The 20827-nt window shown below is 40.3% G+C and overlaps 1 protein-coding gene across 1 annotated transcript in view; it reads right to left on the bottom strand.

Moving 5' to 3' along the window:
* Positions 1–7328: 7328 nt before the first annotated feature.
* PALMD (palmdelphin) overlaps positions 7329–20827 on the bottom strand; it is a gene marked incomplete at its 3' end in the record, with an annotated part of 55135 nt that continues 41636 nt past the window's right edge. The window contains exons 4-8 of the mRNA XM_080693106.1: positions 15708–15822; positions 15291–15324; positions 15060–15173; positions 11415–12500; positions 7329–7372 (exon numbers count right to left, since the gene is read on the bottom strand). Coding sequence (XP_080549232.1) covers positions 7329–7372; positions 11415–12500; positions 15060–15173; positions 15291–15324; positions 15708–15822 — 1393 coding nt within the window. The remainder of the gene's footprint in view (positions 7373–11414; positions 12501–15059; positions 15174–15290; positions 15325–15707; positions 15823–20827) is intronic.

The raw sequence follows: 20827 nt of genomic DNA, 5'->3' as shown, positions 1-20827 counted from the left end.
TCGGAGCCTGCTGAGGGGTTAGGCTGGTGCTGGGGCCAGCAAGGCCGGGATCGGAGCCTGCCGAGGGGTTAGGCGGATACCGGGGCCAACAGCCGGCATCAGAGCCTGACAGGAGGCAAGGCCGCTACTGGGGCCTCCGAGGCCGGGATTGGAGCAAGCTGAGGGGTTAGGCTGGTGTCGGGGCCAGAGAGACCAGAATCGGGGCCTCCCATGAGGCAAGGCCGCTGTTTGAGCCAGCGAGGTCTGGATCAGTCCACTGGGTAGCCAGGCCACTACTGGGGCCGTCAAGAATGGGATCGGCACTTGCAACACGGCATGCACAGAGAAATATCGCAGAAAATAAAAATCAGATGCTTCACCTAATCAGCAAAAACTAGGAGGAAAGGGGCAACAGGAAGAGGTCGAGCTATAGAAAGGGCCCTATAGCGAAGCAATTAAGGTGACCAATCAGAGGGTACGGAATAGGTGAGGTTGGAGCCTCTTTAAAATGCAGGAGGTACATAAACAAATGTATCAAAGTTAATCACCAAACAAGCATGGGATCGAGGGAGGGGGAGGGAATGGGATGGGGACTGGATGAGGGCTAAATGGATGATGTGTGCTTGTATATCCTCTCAAGTCTTGTACTCCAATGTGATATATGATTACAATGCACCAATTAAAAATAATAAATGTAACACCAAAATCACAATGATAAAAGAAGGGGAAAAAAACCCTGATTATAGTAGACTTTCTCATAATTAAAACCTATTCTGTTTCAAATGATACTATCAAGAATATAAAGACAGCCCATGGACTGGAAGAATATATTTGCAAATCATATAAGAGACTACTATAAAAAAAATAAGAGATTCTTAAAACTCAATGAGAAAAGACCCATAACCAAACTAAAAGTGGGCAAATGGTTTGAATAAACATTTCTCTAAAGATTACAAGTGGGCAATAAACTCTTGAAAAGATGTCCAACATTATCCATATCCATCAAATACTTACAAATCAAAAACAACGAGACACTACAGGCTGTAGTAAACAAAAAGACGGGTAATAACAAGTGTTGGCAAAAACGTGCAGAATTTTGAACACTGGTTCAATGCTGGTGGAAATATAAAAAGGTGCAGCTATTTTGGAAAACATTTTAGCAGTTCCTCAAAACATTAAACAGAGTTACTACGTGGTCTACCAATCTAATTCTTAGGTATAAATATAACAGGAATGCAAACATGTCCACCCACAAAAAGTGAGTATGTTAATGTTCATAGCAGCATTGTTCAAAAAGTGGCAACAGGCAAATGTCTGTCAGCTGATAACAGCACAAACAAGATATATGGCCGCACACTGAAATACTGTATGGCAATTCAAAGGAACGGAGTATTGCTTTGTGCAGCAATATGGATGAAAAAAATTTATGCTAAGTAAAAGAAGCCAGGCACTAAAGACTGCAAGCTGTAAGCTGGCGTCTCAGTTCTGTAAATACACGGAATGCTATTGAACGCTATGGTCTGTGAATTCAATAATGATTTTTTTTTTTAGTGGTACTGGGGTTCCTGGAAGCCCTTCTACCTCCAGGCTACACTCCCAGACCTATTTTATATTTTTGAAACAGGGTCTCTTAACGCCAGCGCGGCTGGCTTCGAACCTGCGCGATCCTCCTGTCTCCGCCTCCCAAGCGCGGGGATTACAAGCGTGCGCCACCACGCCCGGCTCAATAATGATTTAGAAAAAATTAAACAGAGGGATAGACATTTTTCCATAGTCATAGTTGGAGAGTTCAATATTCTTCTTTAATCAATTGATAGAACAACTAGAACAAAAGCATAGGAGTATGATTAGCAGTACAAGTCACCATGGCCTACCTCACCATACCTAATAAATCAAACTGCACATTCTTTCTGAGTGCACTGTGTATTTACCAGATAGACCATGTGTTGTGCCATAGGAGCCTCAATATATTTCAAAAGATAAAATCAAGAATAGGCTTTGTGATAGCTATTATATTGAAGATCAGTATTCAGAAGATACTTTGGAAATCCCTAAATATTAAGAAATTAAACAATATATAAGAGCAATTAGAAAATAATTTGAACCACTATTGTTTTATTTTTTTTTGTTCATCTAGAACTAAAATTCTATTAAAAAAATCCCAAGATATGGTTGGAGGCTTGATTCCAATGTTTATTATCAAGCTACCGTATTGACAACTATAGATCAAGTGTGGTATTAACATCAGATATATACAGATGGGCAAAACTGAACAGAGTCTCTAGATGTAGACTTGCACTTAAATGCAAACTGATTTATAGCCAAGGTGCCAGGGTAATTAAACATAGAAAATTCAATTTTTCAGCAAGTAGAGCAAGAACAACTGAATATGTCTGGAAAAAAAAGTCATTGATTACTCTTCACTTGCTTTTCCTGAAACTTACTTTTTTTTTTCTTTTTGCAGTGTTGGGGGTTGAACCCAGGGGCATTCTACCTCTGAGCTACATCCCCAGCCCTAATTTTTATATTTTTTATTTTGAAACAGAGTCTCACTAAGTTGTGGAGAGCCTCATTATGTAGCTGAGGCTGGCTGTGAACCTGCAATCCTCCTGTCTCAGCCTCTCAAGTATTGGGATTACAAGTGTGCACCATCATGCCCAGCTCTTCCCGAAACTTTTCTTCACTTCTGTTATTCCACTTAACTCGGAATGGTCCACTGACCTAGACATAAGCACTGAGCATGCAAAACCTCAAGATGTGTGATGACAAAGGGTGTGCTGGTGCTGGCCGTCTTGTGTGACCTCTGCACTGGAGTTGATGATGGATAGCACACTTGGTACTCTTCCTTCAAGGAAATCAAATCCTCAGATGACTCTGTGAGGCAGTCTATAAATTTGTCTCATTTATACAGAAAGAGACAGGCTCAGATACGTTGTTGCCTGAGCTCATATAGCTAGGGTTTGTTTCTTAGTGCCATAGCCTGCAGTAGACAGTTCTGAATGAGGTCAGGCTTTCTCTGACACCATCCTCCAGATGCATGTTCTGTACTTTTTTCTCTTTTCTTTCTGGGCAAGTTCAAACCAGAAGTGTGGGGAAGCCTATGTGCCGGAGCCAGCTGGCAAAATATGGGTTCTGAAGAAAGGAGTGAGGATGAAGAATTCAACTCTTAGAATTTGGTTAAAAATATTTAATTCTAACATGGTGGGGCCGCCAGCCTACTATCTCTACTGGCTGACTTCTGCTCCTGGGTCAATATATCTACTGGTCGACAACTACTCCTGGGTTAGTATTCTCTATTGGGCCGACAATGGGTTTATTTTTATAGAGGTATTTATACAGTTACAGGTCAATCAATATCCTCGTGCTATCACCACCAGAATACAATAGAGACCAATCCAAAGCACATACATTACAGTTAGGTTAATCAGTACCCTCCTGCTATCACAACCTGATCTTCTCTCAGACCTTTTACTTTGAACTTTCCATACCCCAAACCTTGTTGACCTGGGTGAAGGAAAGTCAGCTGAGTCAAAAATATTCTTTTAGGGGAAAACGTTAATGGCTTCCCACACCTATGCTCACAGGAGTAATTCTCAATGAGAGATTAAATGCCCCAGCATCCTTTCCCTTAAACAGGGCCATTTCAGGTGCTTTCCATGAGTCCCTGTTGCCTAGAATATGAACCTCAACTGGGGACCATCACATTGGCCATTCTTTGTTTTGGTACTAGGGATTGAATTTCAGGGCATTCTGCCTCTGAGTTACATCCTCAGGCCTTATTTATTTATATTTTGAAACAATCTAGCTAAGTTGCTGAGGGTCTAGCTTAATTGCTAAGGCTGCACCAATAAAAAAATAAAATTGAATCATTTGCAAGAAAATGGAAGGACCTGGAGAACATTATGTTAAGTGAGATTAGCCAATCGCAGAGTGAAGGGCTATGTGTTTTCTTTAATATGTGTAGGTTAGGGAGTAATTGGAATACAAGAGAGACTCTAGGTGATGAGGAGAAACCTCTGGGGAGCCAGGGAGGAGATATAAGGCTAGGAATGGAGGAAGACTTAGGTTCATTAATAGAAATACTACCACAGATTGTGTGTATACATGTGAATATATACCAGTGTCAATTTGGGTATTCCAAATGGGGAGGAGGGTCATCAAGAGCATGTGCATGTATGTTATTGTCAACATGATTTACATTATGATGTGAGACTATAATTCACAAATAAAATCACATGCACACAAAATAAGTTGCTGAAGCTGACCTCAAACCTGCAATCCTCATCTCAGTCTTTCAAGTACTGGTATTACAGGTGTGAGCTACCATGCCCAGCATATTGACCATTCTTTCTTTTCTTCCTGCCCCTGGGATCACTTCTCAAATAAACCACTTGTATTCAAGTTCTAACTTCAGACTCCACTCCTTGTTAAAACCAGGGATGGCGCTAGAAGGCAGACACTTAGGATGGGGTTCTGGAAGTGGATTTTCCACTGTCTGGTTAGGTGGTCACAGGGGCTATGTTAGTAGAGGTGATGCTTTTTGGTGGGCTGTGATATTAGAGTTTTTATGGCTCTTGCTCATACTGAATTGAGTTGCAAAGGGAAAAGTTACATAGAGCTTTGAACTTGACTGATAGGAGGCAAAGGTGTCCTCATGCACTGACATGTACTGTGAAGTTGACTGCTATTTGATCATTGCTTTAGAAGCCTTGAAGAAAGAGGATTAGGCTGAGATCAGCCAACTATTAACTTAGGGCATCCTGGAAAGCAGATAGGTTCCGTGATGTTTAAAGAGAGGCATCTCTCCTGTAGCCAGAGGACAGACTGCACTTAACACCCAAGCTGCAGTTATAAGGATGCAGGGTCACTGGGAAACACACAGGTTTGACAGGTCACATGCTAAAGCAGACCTCTGAAAGGGAAAAAGACCTTTGGACCTGGAATAGAGGTATTTATTGAAAGTATCTCAGAAATGTGTACTGCCAGATTTTCCAGAACTTTTTCTCCAGCAGAAGAAGCTGCCTCAGCTCGAGAACAACAGTCCCTTCCTTACAAGACAACCAAACTGAGGCTGATGTTTCACAGGTTAATGGTTTTCCTCCCTGAGATCTGCTTCTTCTAGCTCTCTTTGCTTTCAGACCAATTATTAAGAAACGGTCTTATCACATAAAGTCCTACCAGGGAAACTCATTTTCTGTGCTGGAAGAAAATAGACTATTCACTGAAGGGTTTGGTTTCTTGTTTTGTTTTTATTCATTGAGGGGTTTGGAAGACTGAGAAATAGTTACTGGCATGACCCAGAGCAAGATGTGTGGGCGGGTACCTTGAGGGTGTTGGATAGAGGATAGTCTACATAGGCAGGGGAGGAGAGGATTTTAAAAAATTATTTATTTTCTTTCTTTCTTTCTTTCTTTCTTTCTTCCTTTCTTTCTTTCCTTTCTTTATTTTTTGGTGGTACTGGGAATGGAACCCAGGGGCCTTCTACCTCCGGGCTATACTCCCAGACCTATTTTATATTTTATTTGGAAACAGGGTCTCTTAAACCAGCTGAGGCTGGTTTCGAACCTGTGCAATCCTCCTGTCTCAGCCTCCCAAGCGCGGGGATTACAAGCGTGCGCCACCACGCCCAGCTATTTATTTATTTTTTATTTTTGGTGGTACTGGGGGTGGAACCCTGAGGCTTTCTACCTCCAGGCTATGCTCCCAGACCTATTTTATATATTTTTTTAAATTTGGAAACAGAGTCTCACTAAGTTGCTACGAGCCTCACTAAGTAGCTGAGGCTGGCTTCGAACCTGTGCGATCCTCCTGTCTCAGCCTCCCAAGCACGGGGATTACAAGCGTGTGCCACCACGCCTGGCTCTAAAATTCTTTATTTTAAAACAGGGTCTCACTAAGTTGTGGAGGGTCTCACTAAGTAGCTGAGTCTGTCCATGAATCTGTGATCCTCCTATCTCAGCCGAGTACTGGGATTGAAGGAGAGGATTTATTGGCATGGAGTATTCTTCAAATCAGGATTTAACTCTTGGTAGGAATGGCATGCTATAATATGTATATTAGTTTTAAGATTAAGATTTTAACCTGGGCACAGTGGTGCATCTCTATAATCCCAGTTATTAGGAGGCTGAGACAGGAGGATGGAAGGTTCTCAACCAGCTCTAGCAGCTGTAAACTTAAGCCCTCTGCAACTTAGTGAGATACTGTTTCAAAATAAAAAATAAAACAGGGCTGAGGGGGAATGCCCCTGGGTTTAATTCCTTGTACCTTACATGTGTGCACACTTGAACACATACACATACACACACGCATACACACACTAACTTGTTCATAAGAATCTGTCGAACATTGGACCAGATTTGTACTCTTGGAGAATACGGTAAGTCCTTTATCTAGCAGCTTTAGTCACAATCAGTCATTGTACCATGGGGCTTACACTGAACTGAGTGAAAGGAAGGATGATAGTTTAAGAGGAATGAATGTGCCAGGTACCATCTATATATCATGTGTATTGTCAAGATACTCCACGCCTACTCTCAGTATCGAAGGATATGATATATGCATACATATATAGGAGGGTATAATATATCATACACATGGTAAATGTCATATATAATGTATGTATTGGGGATTGAACACACGGGCATTATACCTCTGAGCTACACCTAGCAAGCCATTTTTATTTTGAAAACGGGTCTTGCTAAGTTGCTGAGACTGGCCCTGAACCTGCAATCCTCCTGTTTCAGCCTCCCCAGTACGGGGATTAGAGACATGTGTCATCACACTCAGTTTTTATGAGAGTAATTATCGCATGCACCTTTTGGATGTGCAGGGGTTTAAAGTCTCTACCAAACAAACCGAATTGGACTGTAGCAGGAGATGCGGCTGTCTTGTAGCAGTATTGATGTGCATGACATGTAATTTGTGAGAGCTGGAGAAGGCTATTTCTGTGATGACCAAGTGCAGAGGCGTCCAATGAGCTCTCACTCTTTGTATTTAGCAAATTTCAAATGCCAGTTAATGTAAGATAGTCAGGATATTTTAAATCACTTTATTCTTAAATTTAACAAGCTTTTATTAGAAATGCTTTGGTATCAATACAATAAAAATAGGTTGGTTCCCCCCCCCCCACTGAGTCATGTCAAGTAGATGGAAAAATTAAGCACTTATTCTCCCCAGCTTTGGGGAAAAATTTCACGAAAAAATAACTACTACTTATTCATGTGGCTTAATATGGATATAATCACAAATTCTGGGATTTTAGGAAAAAGAAACAAAAGTATCCAGGAGAGAAATTTGCAGACATTTCTTAGTTTCTTCTCAAAACGATGTTTACATGGGTGGCACAGCTCTCAGATCACCTTTTTCCCCAGCTTCGCCATTCTCATCCTTAGAGCTGCAAATTCAAGGAAAAAAAAATAGCTATTAAAAAAAAGCCTGGCGTTTTACTCTAAACGACCATTTCATAGAATGCAGGAAAGTTTAGAACATACCTCAGATGTTTTATCCATCAATGTGAGCATTGTTTTAGTAGCACAAAAAGATAGCAGAAATAATAAGCTATGGTTAACTTAGAGCAGAAGCAGGTTCAGAACTAGAAGGGACCTATTTCTATAAAGATTAGAAAAATTAGCAGAGTAAACACAGTGCAAGTAGAATAAATATAGGATCAGTGCACACTTTCACTGTTAGCCATAGATTCACACCCCTATAGGTCAATGACTGAGTTTTGTGTATATTTTTGAGCCGTGTTCTCCTGAAAATATAAAAGATATTGACGCTTATAGTGTATTTCACAGTTGGGTTAATTTTTAGCTCATTAAAATGGTTGTCCAAAGGAGCTCTGGCCTTTGGACCATGACAGAAAATGATATTTCTTTGTGTATGAAACACTGTGAACTAGTAGTAGGGTTGATGGTAATTTGTCTTTTTGCCAAGATATAATAAATATGCCTTTCAAATTGCAAAGGTATCTTTTTTCAGTGTAATTGGCTGCTAATGATATGTTGGATGTGAAAAGTATTTTTAAAAGTGTACATTAAGAATTTATAATACTCCTTTGGTGTTCTGGTATCATGCCTTAATATTTGGGACTTCATAGTATTATAGCTGCCTCGGTCATGGTCCAAAAGTTGATAGATGCTTTCAAGGCACTGATTTGGTTATTATGTTAATAATGTAATATTACATTCATGTGTAATATGGCCCAAGAACCAGCTAGTTAGCTAATTGCACAATTTTGTTTAATGAAACAATAAAAAAGAAGACATATTCTTTTGTTTCTATGCCATGTATTGGTTGTCTACTAAAAAAGGAAATGACCCTATCTCTAAGAAGCCTTTTTGCACAAATATAAGAAGGGATGGGATGCACTGCTGTGAAGAGGCCATGATCATTTTTATTATCACTCCACTTACATGAAAGATTTTCTTTTCAGTTAAGTTAAAAAGCATTATTTCCCTTGAAACCTGAAGAGGAATGATCATTTCTAGTGTCAGGGCCAAGTATATTCCTTTGGGTTGAGTCTGGCTGAGAGAATTTCCTTTGTTCTGTTGCAACAGGATGGGGTGAGTGGCTGGTAGCTGTTGGATGGATGGTGAGCCCAATGAGAGGTGTGGTGGTCCACAGACCAGATAAGCTGCAGCTGGAAGGCATGGCTTTATGAAGCTTTTACTCTTAGATTTTATGGATGTCTACCTTGCAATGCCCAAGAGAGCAGGGGTAAGGAGCTTTTAAAACGTCTATTGTAAGGGAGGCAAAGTCCTCTTCCCTACAGTAACTGCTCATCATGAGATTTGCTAAACCAGCCATGACATTCAGTGTCATGGTGTTGCTCTCTTTACTCTCCTTTCTTTAAACCTATGGCAAATATAGATGGTGTGGGGACTGGCATGTGGGCAATGGAAGGCCCCTGGGTGTTGCAGCAGAAACACCTGGGTCATCGATTCTCCCTCTACTATTCTCTGATCCTGACCTCCTCTCCTTATAGCAATCCAGACACATAGTTTTAGCTGCCAAAATTTGGTGGAAGAGAGCTTCTCTCCTTACTGTCAGTATCCCTTGGCCACTACTGGCTGGCACAGGTTGGCAATTTCAGCACCACTAGCATGTGAATCACCCACAGCTGACGTTCTCCATGTCTCCATCCTCAAATACCACTAATATCTCCAACTGAGCTAGAAGTACGAGAAAAAATGTGTGAGGATTACTAAAGAAATCCAGTTGTCTAAGTGTGTGTGTGTGTGTGTGTGTGTGTGTATGTGCGCGTGTGTATGTGCGCGTGTGTATGTGCATGTGTGTGTTGTTATATTTATATTAGCAGATAGACATAGCATTGCCTAAGATTTTCTGTCATGTTCAAATTTTACCCAGTTAAAAACTATTTACTAAAAGATCTTGTCTTTAGACAAGGGGCTCCACCTTTTCTCATTTTTCTTCCTCCTTAATGCCATTTTCCAAATTTAAAAGATTGCTTTTAGATAATGCTTATTAACCATATTTATACCAAGGAAAAAGAGACCAAGAATTCTTTACCATTGTACCTACCAGAACCATTTATATCTAATAGGGAACCTATACCATAAACAAAGGAATTGACTTAAGTGGTAGGTTTTCAAGCATCATAAGCTTTTGGTGTGTGTTTGGGGGGTGTTATGGTGAGCTCATTCTACTTTGCGGTTGTAAAATTAAAGTACATAGGGGCTTTGTGTTCTACATATATGGATGGCCCCTGATACATGACTTACTTACTTAAAAACTTATTTAAACAAACATATCAGCTCTTCAATGCATGTGCTAAATTGGAAAACAGGGATGTAAAACAATATTATGGTGGAATGCAAGGCAAGGAATTTGGAGCATTCTGTTTATAAGATACTTGGGTTGATAGTACAGTACTTTGTATTGTTGCTTTGTCTAGAACAGCTTTTCCTGTTTTCATTATTTTAGTTCAATGGCATGATTAGTGTTGTCTGGAAACATTAGTCACTTCCTGTCATTTTTCTTGGGGTAAATGTGTTGACATGGTTAGAGGAGAAGGAGTACGTGTGTTTGAGAAGAGTTGGCTAATATCCAAGATTTAAAAAGGCAGATTTTGTGGTGTGTAATGTTGCTGGTGACCATAAACAGCATGTTCCTCTTTTCTAAGTCTTCTGTGTTGCTTTGAAAGTGGATTTAAGATGTTAAGTGTTATTGGAAGCAGCTCATTCTCAAAATGGAAAGAAATTTCGTGTCTGCAGGTTTCCACCGGGGAGTACATCACTCGACTTTGGTTGAAGAAGACAGGTAAGTGGACACTTCCCAAGAGGCTGAAAATTCTCCAGATGACTAAAGTTACAACTACTACATCCACTTTAACTAAAAATAATGGAAGAGGGCCCATTTTATTATATAATAAGGAACCTGAGATTGGGTGTAAGGTTTGCTCAGAAAGAACTATCTTGAGAGGTACAAGTACTGCCACACTTCTGCAGAATTATCAGATTCTATTTGCTGGGTTGGCTGGATAATTTTTCAACTGAGGACATTTAAAATTTCTATTGCTTTCAAATATCCAGAAGCTGTCTGTCTGCATAATTTGACTTAACAGCTTTAGCCAAAGTAAGCACAGCCATTCCAATAGATTTGGTCAGGCTTTTATTTATTTAATGTTTAAAAATTATAGCTAGAATATGATATTTACATGATAGTAAAGAATTCAAAACTGAGGAGTTATCATTTTGGTAGAAAAAATATCACAGTTTTTTCATTCAATGCTAAAATAGCTAAAGGGCTATAAAGCTAAAAACTTTATAGAGAATGAAAAATGCAAAATATAGAAAAATAGAAAAAATAAATATGATAAGCTGGAGAAGACTATGCAAAGTTAAAAGTTATAGATGATATAAGATAAACTGACATTCCATTTAAAATATAAAAATATTAAGGAAATAGAGTTAATAAAACTATAAAAGTATAGAGAAACAAAACTTATCAAAGTAACAAAATACTTGAAAATAATATTTGTTTCTCATATTTCCTTGCAAAATTAAGGCAATTTGTTAACTTACATAGAAAGTTTAAATCACAGTGAGGCTAAAATAAGTATTTGCCATTGGATTCTGAAAGAAAAGATATATTATTGATGACTTAACATATTAGTAGTCTAAATACATTCACACACAGTACCATACCATGACAGAAGACGAATTTTAAGTGACTAAGGTCAATCATATATCCAAATGAGACAACAATTTTCTTTCACTTCCTAGGACTTTTTGATGTGACTTAATCACTTTACTGTCAGGATGAGAATTCAGATCGGCACAAACAAAAACTCTGAGTAGGCATCAGATTATGGGGGGGGGGGTCAAAGGAGCCAAAAACAAGAGGGCCTGTTAACACAGAGAGAAGACTTCACATGACTAAACAGCACTGACATGCCTTGTCATTTTTATTACCTGTTAAAGATGGATCCTCAGTTCCATCTCCAGTTATTGGAACATCAAGTGGAGAACGGTGGGCAGGGCTGCCCAAGCTTTCTTCTTGCTCTTTCAGCGATATGGAGTTTTTGTGGGGAGACTCATGGTTTGTGTTTGCATGAGGACTAACTTCCGATCGCTTTCTAGGAAGAGGTGTGGGTCTGGTGGGCTGGTACACCCGACTACAGGGGGGAATGGGGTGGTAGGCTGGCTTCTCCGCTTCTTCTTCATCTTCTTCCCCTTCGTCATCAATCACAACCAGCTCCGCATGGATGACCCCATCATACCCGGTCAGAAGCTTCTTTTCTTCTTCATTGTCTTCTGCCTGCTGATACCCCATAAAAATCATTGTAACGGGTTCTGTATTATTCATGTCAGAAGGCAATGAATGAACGATGTTGTATCTGACATCTTCCTCTTCTTCCTGGTAGGTAGGCGGGTGGCCTGGGGGTTCTGAACTCCCCACTGTTGCTTTGCTGGGGCTCAGGCTGGCCTTGGGTGTGTCTTGCCTGACGTTTGATTCTTCCCAAGGAGGCCCCTGCCTCTTCTGTGGGGTGTGGAAGCCCTCTTCTTCTTGTAGAGTCATGGATTGAGGGGAAGGGGTGGGCCGAATGGGACTGACGTGATTGAAGTCATTGCCCCTCTCCTCCGAAAGGCCATTGTCCAGCTTGTGCATGGGTTCATTTGCACCCCCACTCAGTCCATTTGCTTTCATCCTGATTCTTTCTTGAAAGTTTGGTCCAAGGGCAGCGTTTTCTCTCTGTGGGGTTGTAGGCCTGCAGAACGGGTTGGCATACACAGGCTCATGATACTCTGTGGGTGATTTAGAGTTTCTTTCTGAGGCTTGCCTTAAAAGTTCCTCCACCTCAACTGGTGCCAGGCCATCGGTGCCATTGTGTGCTGCGCTGTGATTAGTGCTTACTGCATACACTGACTTCTGCCCGTCGTCATAAACTTTTATTCCTGTACCTTTAAAGTCATCTGATGGGAGAGGTATTGAAGACAGCACTGTGCTTTCTCCAGTCTTCAAGTCCTTTTCAACTTTAATTTCCATGGCATACATAGCTGTTAAGAGACAAATTCAATCTTGGGTTTAGTAAACCTTTCTGGTTTTATAAACTAGTCTGCTTTCGTAGTGTTTTATACCCTTTGTTGTTCTCTTTTATGTGAGATATTGTTTATTTAGTAAGTTTCTGATTTTACTTTTTGATTATTTAATGATGAATACGCTAATGTTTTTTAAGGTAAAGGTATGTAAAATTAAAAAAAAATAATTAAAGGATTGAAGAAGAGAGTCTGACTGATTGGAGAATAGAAAGTGATGGGACTGATTGGAGAACAGAAAGTGATGGATCCAAAGAGTAAGAATTTTCCTTGGGGAACCAAAAGATATCTTTTTTTCCAATCAAGCCCAAGGTGGCTTGATGCTCTTTTGTCTTGGTCAAAGGGAGAATCTATATCTCTTCAGTTTAGAAGAATAGGTCACACTATGGATTGCAGTAGATAAAATGCCTAGCATGGCCTATTTTATTTATTTTTTATTTTATTTTATTTTTTGGTGGTACTGGGGGTGGAACCCAGAGGCTTTCTACCTCCGGGCTATACTCCCAGACCTTTTCTAATATTTTATTTGGAAACAGGGTCTCACTAAGTTGCTGAAAGCCTCACTAAGTAGCTGAGGCTGGGTTCGAACCCGTGCAATCCTCCTGTCTCAGCCTCCCAAGTGCGGGGATTACAAGCGTGCGCTACCATGCCCGGCTGGCATATTTTATTAAGTTGTATCTTTGTTGCCCTGGGAAATAATGGAGAAATATTCCCAAGTTTTCACCATGTGGAAGTTGCTTAAATGTGGAACTGGTCTTGAGGAGGGAGGGAGAAATCTAGAATTCTATGTTTCTTTTTTTGCCTCATGTTTCTTCTCATTTTTGCACTGATTTTCAGAGAGAGAAGGGCTAAAAATAGAGCAACTCCAGTTGTATTGAAACAACTGAACTGGAGGTAACTGGTTGACTTGGGAGTGGCTGAGATCAGTTTCATGACTTATGCAAGGTCCCTACGGCTGGATTTTTAGCTGGTCAGGTAAACCTGATAGGATCCTGTGCAACGCATGGCGATGCTTGCTTTTTAACATGATCCCATTTTTCTTGGACTCATCTTGCGTTTCCTACCTCCTCTATTGCCTGATGGTTCTAGTTGCCCAACCCAAAGTGCACCATCCCTTAGCCACATACTTCCTGACTCCTGTCTCTACTTTATTCTGCATTTTACTCCCTAAGATAATATGTTTACTGAATACCTACTGTATACTCAAGTGAATGTGGCACATAGTAGGTGTTCACTACATACTTGTTGAATGGAGGAATGATGGCTACCTGTAGAAGGTAGCTTCTCCTTCTATTCTAAAATTCAAAGCCTTATTTTTCCAGAGGGTTTTTTTCCATTATTTTAATGGAAATCACCCCCACCTCAATGAGGGTAAATAATGTTCTACCTTCCCAAGGGACTATTTTCATTTCAAAAAAAAATTTCAGTAGCCCAAAGGAGTGGCTACTGGGTGAGATACGTTGAAAGAGAGATTTTTGGCTGGAAACCTTCACTTTTAAGAGCTTCTTTTCTCCGTTAGGCCTTTATCTTACCTGTTCATAACTAGTTTGCATTGAGCAAACACTGAAACCTCATCACTCCTAACTATACATGTGACTCACATACCTCATGGAACTTTGTGAAAACAGACCATTGCTTAATCTGGAAAGCATAAGATGCCAGAACAAATTGTGAAAAAAATATATATCCTGGGGATCGAAGCCATGGATGTTCTACCTTTGGGCTATAGCCTTAGCCCTATCTAATTTTTTTTGTGGGTCTGGTGATGGAACTCAGAGGCATGTGATCTCTGAGCTATATCTCCTGCCCAATTTTTTATTCTTTATTTTGAAACAGGGTCTCACTGAGTTGTGGAGGGCCTCACTAAGTAGCTGAGGCTGTCCACGAACCATGACCCGCCAATCTCAGCTTCCCGAGTGCAGGGATTATATAAGTGTGTGCTACCATGCCCAGCCCCTATCTAAAATTTTACATTATTTTATTATTTATTTATTTATTTATTTATTTATTTATTTATTTTGGTGGTGGTACTGGGGTTCTTGGAAGCCCTTCTACCTCCGGGCTACACTCCCAGACCTATTTTTACATTTTTATTTGGAAACAGGGTCTACCTGAGCCAGCACGTGCGGCTGGCTTCGAACCTGCGCGATCCTCCTGTCTCTGCCTCCCAAGCGCGGGGATTATAAGCGTGCGCCACCACGCCCGGCTATTTATTTATTTATTTATTTATTTATTTATTTATTTATTTATTCTTATGGTACTGGGGATTGAACCTAGGGCTACCCCTGAGCTACACCCCCAGCCCTTTTTTATGTTTTTGTTTTGAAATAGTGTCTCCCAGGTTGCTGAGAATCTTGCTGTGTTGCTGAGGCTGTCTTCAGACCTGCTATCCTTTTGTTTTAGCCTCTTACTAAAGAGATGAATCTCCCGTACTGAGGTTATATGTGTGTGCCTCCGTGTCTGGTTACATTATGAATATTAAACTGAGAACATGCCATGGAACACAGACTTCTCGCTTACCTTTCCTATTTTGTTCATCATCTTCTATTCCTTCATTTCTTTCTTTCCTTAATCTGGAAGGTATGTAGGATTTCGGAAGGTCCGGGATGTTAGCATAGATGTCCTCAATCGACTCTGTAAAATGGATATGAAATTAAAAACACACTTAGGGTATATTTATAACAATGGGAAAAGCTTCAATAGGCTTATCAAAAATATCTTAGACATAAAATAGGCTGCTCAAAAACATACCTCCTGATGTTTCTTCCTTTTCTACCTTCACAGACTATAAGAAAAAATAATTTTCCATGATTAATTCAGTTTAAAAATAAAACATAAGTTTGGAAATTCTTTGAAAAGTTACATGGTATTTGTGGATTCATTGGGGAGTAAGTCATAGTTTTTAAATTGTTTAATGCTGCTGGGCATGGTGGTGCACGCTTGTAATCCCAGCATTTGGGAGGCTGAGACAGGAGGATGGCGGCTCACAGATAACCTCAGCTACTACTTACTGAGGCCCTTTGTAACTCAGTGAGACCCTCCCTGTTTCAAAATAATGAATAAAAAATAGGGCTTGGGTGTAGCTCGGAGGCAGAATGCCCTGGGTTCCATTGTTCCATTCCCAGTACCGCAAAAAAAAAAAAAAAAAAAAAAAAGTTTAATGCTCACTCGTATTATGTCTTCCGTTGTCCTCTCAATTGATTTTAGCTTCTTTAAAATTGCCTCTTCTTTGGTGGAGATTTGCAGTTCAGCTTTTTCAAGTTCTTGGATCTCTTTCTCAAGCCTGACAAACAGAAAGACAAACTTTTCATTGTTTATAGGGTTCTCAAACATACCTTCCCCAGATACAAACTTCCCTTGGAACACTGCAGGGCAGTAGCCAGATGACTTCTAGGAACAAAGTGCCACATGGAGCATCACCAGTATCACACTCAGCGAAGCCTAACACCCGATTCAGGATAGTTTTTAAACCTAATTTTCATTTTTTTTTTTTTTTTTTTAGTGGTACTGGGGGTGGAACCCAGAGGCTTTCTACCTCCGGGCTATACTCCCAGACCTTTTTTTTTAAAAAAAATATTTTTATTTGGAAACAGGGACTCACTAGGTTGCTGAGAGCCTCACTAAGTAGCTGAGGCTGGCCTCGAACCCGTGTGATCCTCCTGTCTCAGCCTCCCAAGCGCGGGGATTACAAGCGTGCGCCACCACGCCCGGCATTCATTTGTTATTTTTGAACTTTTATTTATTATTTATTTTTTAGGATAAGGATAGCCTCAAACCCCTCCCCCCTCTTATTTCAAAACAGGATCTTCCTAAATTGCTGATGGTCCTGCTAAGTGGCTGAGGCTGGCCTCAAGCCTGTGATCCTCTTGGTCATGAGAATTTTTTTAAATTTTATTTTTGTAGTACTGGGGATTGAACCCAGAAGCATTCTACCACTAAGGTATATCACAGCCCTATTTTAATTTTTATTTGGAAACAGGATCTCACTAAGTTGTGAAGGGCCTCACTAAGCTCGTGAGGTTGGCTGTGAACTTAAAATCTTCCTGTCTCAACTTCCCAAGTACTGGGATTACAGTTGCGCGCCAAAATGCCTTGCTCAGAAAGACTTTTTAAATAAAAGATTTGACCTTTGCCATATTTTATTCAGTGAAATTACTAATGTTACTTCCAAATGAAACAGAGCAGTTTCTTTTATAAAGAGAATTAAACAAACTATATTCATAGGTAGTTCATCAATTTTTCTTACTCAAGTCACCATATAAATTGTTTGGAGAAATAATTATAACTATTAAACTTTATTTGATTATCACAGTTACTTAACACATAGAATCCTTGCATATTCTCACCTTGTAAACGACACTGTTTAAAGTTTCCTAAGAGCTAGACATGGTGGCACATGCTTGTAATCTCATTGGCAGGCTGAGATAGGGGGAGAGTAGGTTCTAGGCTAGCCTTAGCTACTTAGTGAGGCCCTCCACAACTTAGTGAGCACTTTTTCTCAAAATAAAAAAAGTAAAAACAAATAGCACTGGGGGGATAGTTCAGAGGTAGAATGCTCCTGAGTTCAATGCTCAGTATGGCAAAACCCAAAGCAAACCAAAACAAAACTGCCCCATGTACTAGTGAGTAAGAAGAAGTGGGTAAGTGGGTAAAATCTCCCACAATGGTCTCTATTGCTGATGTTTACAGAGACATTTTCTAGGGGGAAACATGCATACAAGGCCTGACAAAGTAGGAGAGAGTTACAGAGACACATTTGAAATTGGACTGTGGCACACACTTGGCGCTGCTGTGTTACAGCACACAGCTGCTTGTCAGAGCCAGACAAAGTCCAGGGGGCGTCACCATGACCTCTACTCACTATAAAAACAGCCACAGGCAGTCATGCAATTCCTGAGGCTGGCCCTTGGCAGCCGTGACACACATATAATGTCTCAGCCAAATACTCCAAGCTCTGAAGTCAGCTGCCTCGGAGGATGACTGATTAGATACCACAGCTGTCAAGGAGATGACAGCTGTGGGTACGGGTGTCAGCTAACATAATTGTCAGTTTTCTTGGCTTTCTTCTCGAAGATGGTCTTCGGCTGGGCAGCTCCAAAATCCGATGCTGTCATACCAAGAAGAGCCCAAGATGTGATCTACCTGGCTCTTCTCCCACTCGTTGCTTCAGCTTCAAACTCCTAACTTTGATGGTGTCTATAAGTCATTGCTGGAGCAGCTCTTGGACCTCAGGCCTCTGCCGTGGAATCAGGGGAACCTGTGTGACCCTAGACAAGTCATCAGTCTTTACCAAGACTGGTTGTCTTCATACATTCACCCATTTAAAATGTTTATTTAGTATCTACTTTGTACTAGGAATTATTCTATGTGCTAGGGATATTACAATGAACCAAACAAAGTCCCTGTTCTCAAGGGGTTCATTTTCTCAAGGAGACTACTAATACAGGGCTTGACAACATTTTTCTGTAGAAGGTCAGATACAAAATATTTTAGGATTTGCAGTTCACATATAGTTTCTGTTGCATATCAACTAATTAATTTATTCTTTCCCGCCTTTTTATTTTATAATCCTTTAATGATATGAAAAAATTTTAGCTTGTCTGTAAAAATATAGAGCAGGTTTGGTCCTGGGCCATCGTTTACCAACCCCTTGTATTAATAAACAAATGTATATATAGATGTGTGTGTACATATACACACTAAATTACATACACATTCTTTTCTTTTTCCTTCATTTTTTGGCGCTAGAGATTGAACCCAGGGGCATTCTACCTCTGAGCTTCACCCCGAACTCTATTTAATCTTTTATTTTGAAACAGTGTCTCACTAAGTTTCTGAGGGAATTCCCTAAACTGCTAAGGCTGGCCTCAAACCTGTGATCCTCACCTGAACAAGGTGAGTCAAGAATGGTGGTACACACATTTCTTTATGAAGAAAAAATATTTCCCATGAAAAAACAATAAAAGGGCTATGAACACAAAGATGAAAGTTATATAATGTGGTCTAAGAAGGTCTCTCTGATAGAATGTCATTTGAGAAAAGAAATGAGGGTGGGATACAAAAAAGTCTCCGTAGAAGTGCGCTCCAGAAAAAGGGTAGAGTGACTGGACAGTTTTAATTAAGTGCAATAAATAAATAAAAAATAAAAACAAGCACAGAAGGACTCAGGAGCCAAGGGGAGAAAGTGAAGAGAGGGGACCAGTGGCCAGATTGTCCAGGGCGTTCAGAAGCCACTGGGAGTTCCAAGCAGAGCAGCAGCGTGCTGGATGGCCATGTGAGCTGCTGCACTGGCAGCGGTGGTAAGAAGAGACTGGGGAGGAGGTGGACATGGAGGTTGGCTATAACAGTCCACATGTGACCATGGTTTAATCCAGAGACATTGCTGGTAGAAGGATAAGGAGCAGCTGGACTCTGGAAATATCGAGAATTATTTACTAGTGAGAAAGAGAAAGGAGGAAGGTGATTCTAATGTTTGTGACCTAAATAATTGAGAAGACACAAATGTAGTTGATGGCACTGGCATCTAGGAAAGCGAAGGCAGGAGACTGGAGGGAGCCATGTTCAATTTAAGACAGTTAAGTGTGATGTGGAGGAGATAGGGGAGTATAAGGGTCTAGAGCTCAGAGAACTCCTGGTTTGAGGACCTAAGTTGGGGAGTTGTTTTTTGTTTTTATTTTTTGTAGTATTGAGGGTGGAACCCAGGGACTTTTCTACCTCTGGACTATACTCCCAGATCTATTTTTTATGTTTTTATTTGGAAACAGGGTCTTACTAAGTTTCTCAGAGCCTCACTAAGTAGCTGAGGCTAGTTTTGAAACTGTGATCCTCCTGTCTCAGCCTCCTAAGCACTAGGATTATAAGCGTGCGCCACCAAGACCAGCCGGGGAGTTGGTTTTTAAGGCCATAGGAATGAATAAGATTTCCTAGAAAGTAAGAGAGATAAATAAAAATCCCAAGGATTAGGCTGGGTATAGTACACATGCTTGTAATCCCAACATTAAGGAGGCTGAAAAGGGAGGATTGTTGTAAGATAAGTAGCTGATACCCTCAGCTACTTAGGCCTTTTGCAACTCAGTGAGACCCTGTTTCAAGATAAAGAATAAGAAATAGGGCTGGGGGTGTAGCTCGGAGGTAGAATGCCCTGGGTTCCATCCCCAGTACTGAAAAAAAAAAAAAATTCAAGGATTGTGCCTGGGGCAATTCAAAAGTTAGAGGTCTGGTCAGTGTTAACTATTGTTAGTAACTAACTATTAGGATTTAATAAGGAATAAAAGAAATAGAGGGTGCTGATTTCTTCTTGTCTCTGTCACTTTCTGTGCTTGAGCTCATGGTCTGCCTGGCCAAAAGTTCAGGGAATTATGAAATACACTGGTATTTTTAGTTATTTCTCTCTGAAGAAAAGGCCACGCGTAATACAACACTCTAGGATTCTCATGAATCTCTTTAGAGTAATATGGTAAAAATGTGAGGCTGGAAATCTGCTAACCTCTTCAAAGCACCCGCTGATGAATACTTCTGAAGATTTTCAACCACAAGGTGAAAGCTGCTTTACTAGGAGGCGAGGGCCAATGACCCTTCATGACATGTTTGTGAACACTAAACAGAAACAAACAAATGTATCTTTTTTATTCTTTATCACTCTCAGTTCAGAAGTATAAAAAGGGAAAATCTTGGTGCTAAGTACTTGCATCACATGCCTCTGAAAGGAGATATTTACTGATGTAGAACATTTCACAAAGTTTTTACTTAATACAAAACCCAACTTACTTTTGATTTGCCACTTCTATTATTTATGGATAATAAATATAATTATGATATAACCATTGGAGATCTGTTACTCTAAGCTGTCTAACAGCTCAGAATGCCAGCATTATTGATGAGGGGCCCAGAAAACAGTAAGAGTAACAGTAGGCTGTTGCCAGACTCCACTGTGACTGGTCAGAATTCAGGGGAAGCCCAGCAATGGGAGAATCGATCTGACAGCCTCCACACTAGATAATGAACCACGTTTCTGAGGACTGGGCAACATAAAGCAAAAATTACAACTAGAAGGCAGGGTCTATCTCTGTATATCTAACATGGTGGTTCTTACTTAGCCAGGGTTAATTTTGTTTCCTGGTGACATCTGTGAATGTCAGAAGACATATTTTGGCTGTCATGACTTGGAAAGAGGAGGGTACTACTGACATCTAGGGAAGAGAGATCAGGAATGTGGCTAAATACCCTGCAATACACACAGCAGTTCTCTCACACCAAAGAATTATTGGTTCAAAATGTCATTAGTGTTG

The sequence above is a fragment of the Muscardinus avellanarius genome (assembly GCF_963383645.1).
Source record: "Muscardinus avellanarius genome assembly, chromosome: 3".
Classification (NCBI taxonomy): Eukaryota; Metazoa; Chordata; class Mammalia; order Rodentia; family Gliridae; genus Muscardinus; species Muscardinus avellanarius.
This window is presented reverse-complemented; position numbering and strand designations above follow the sequence as displayed.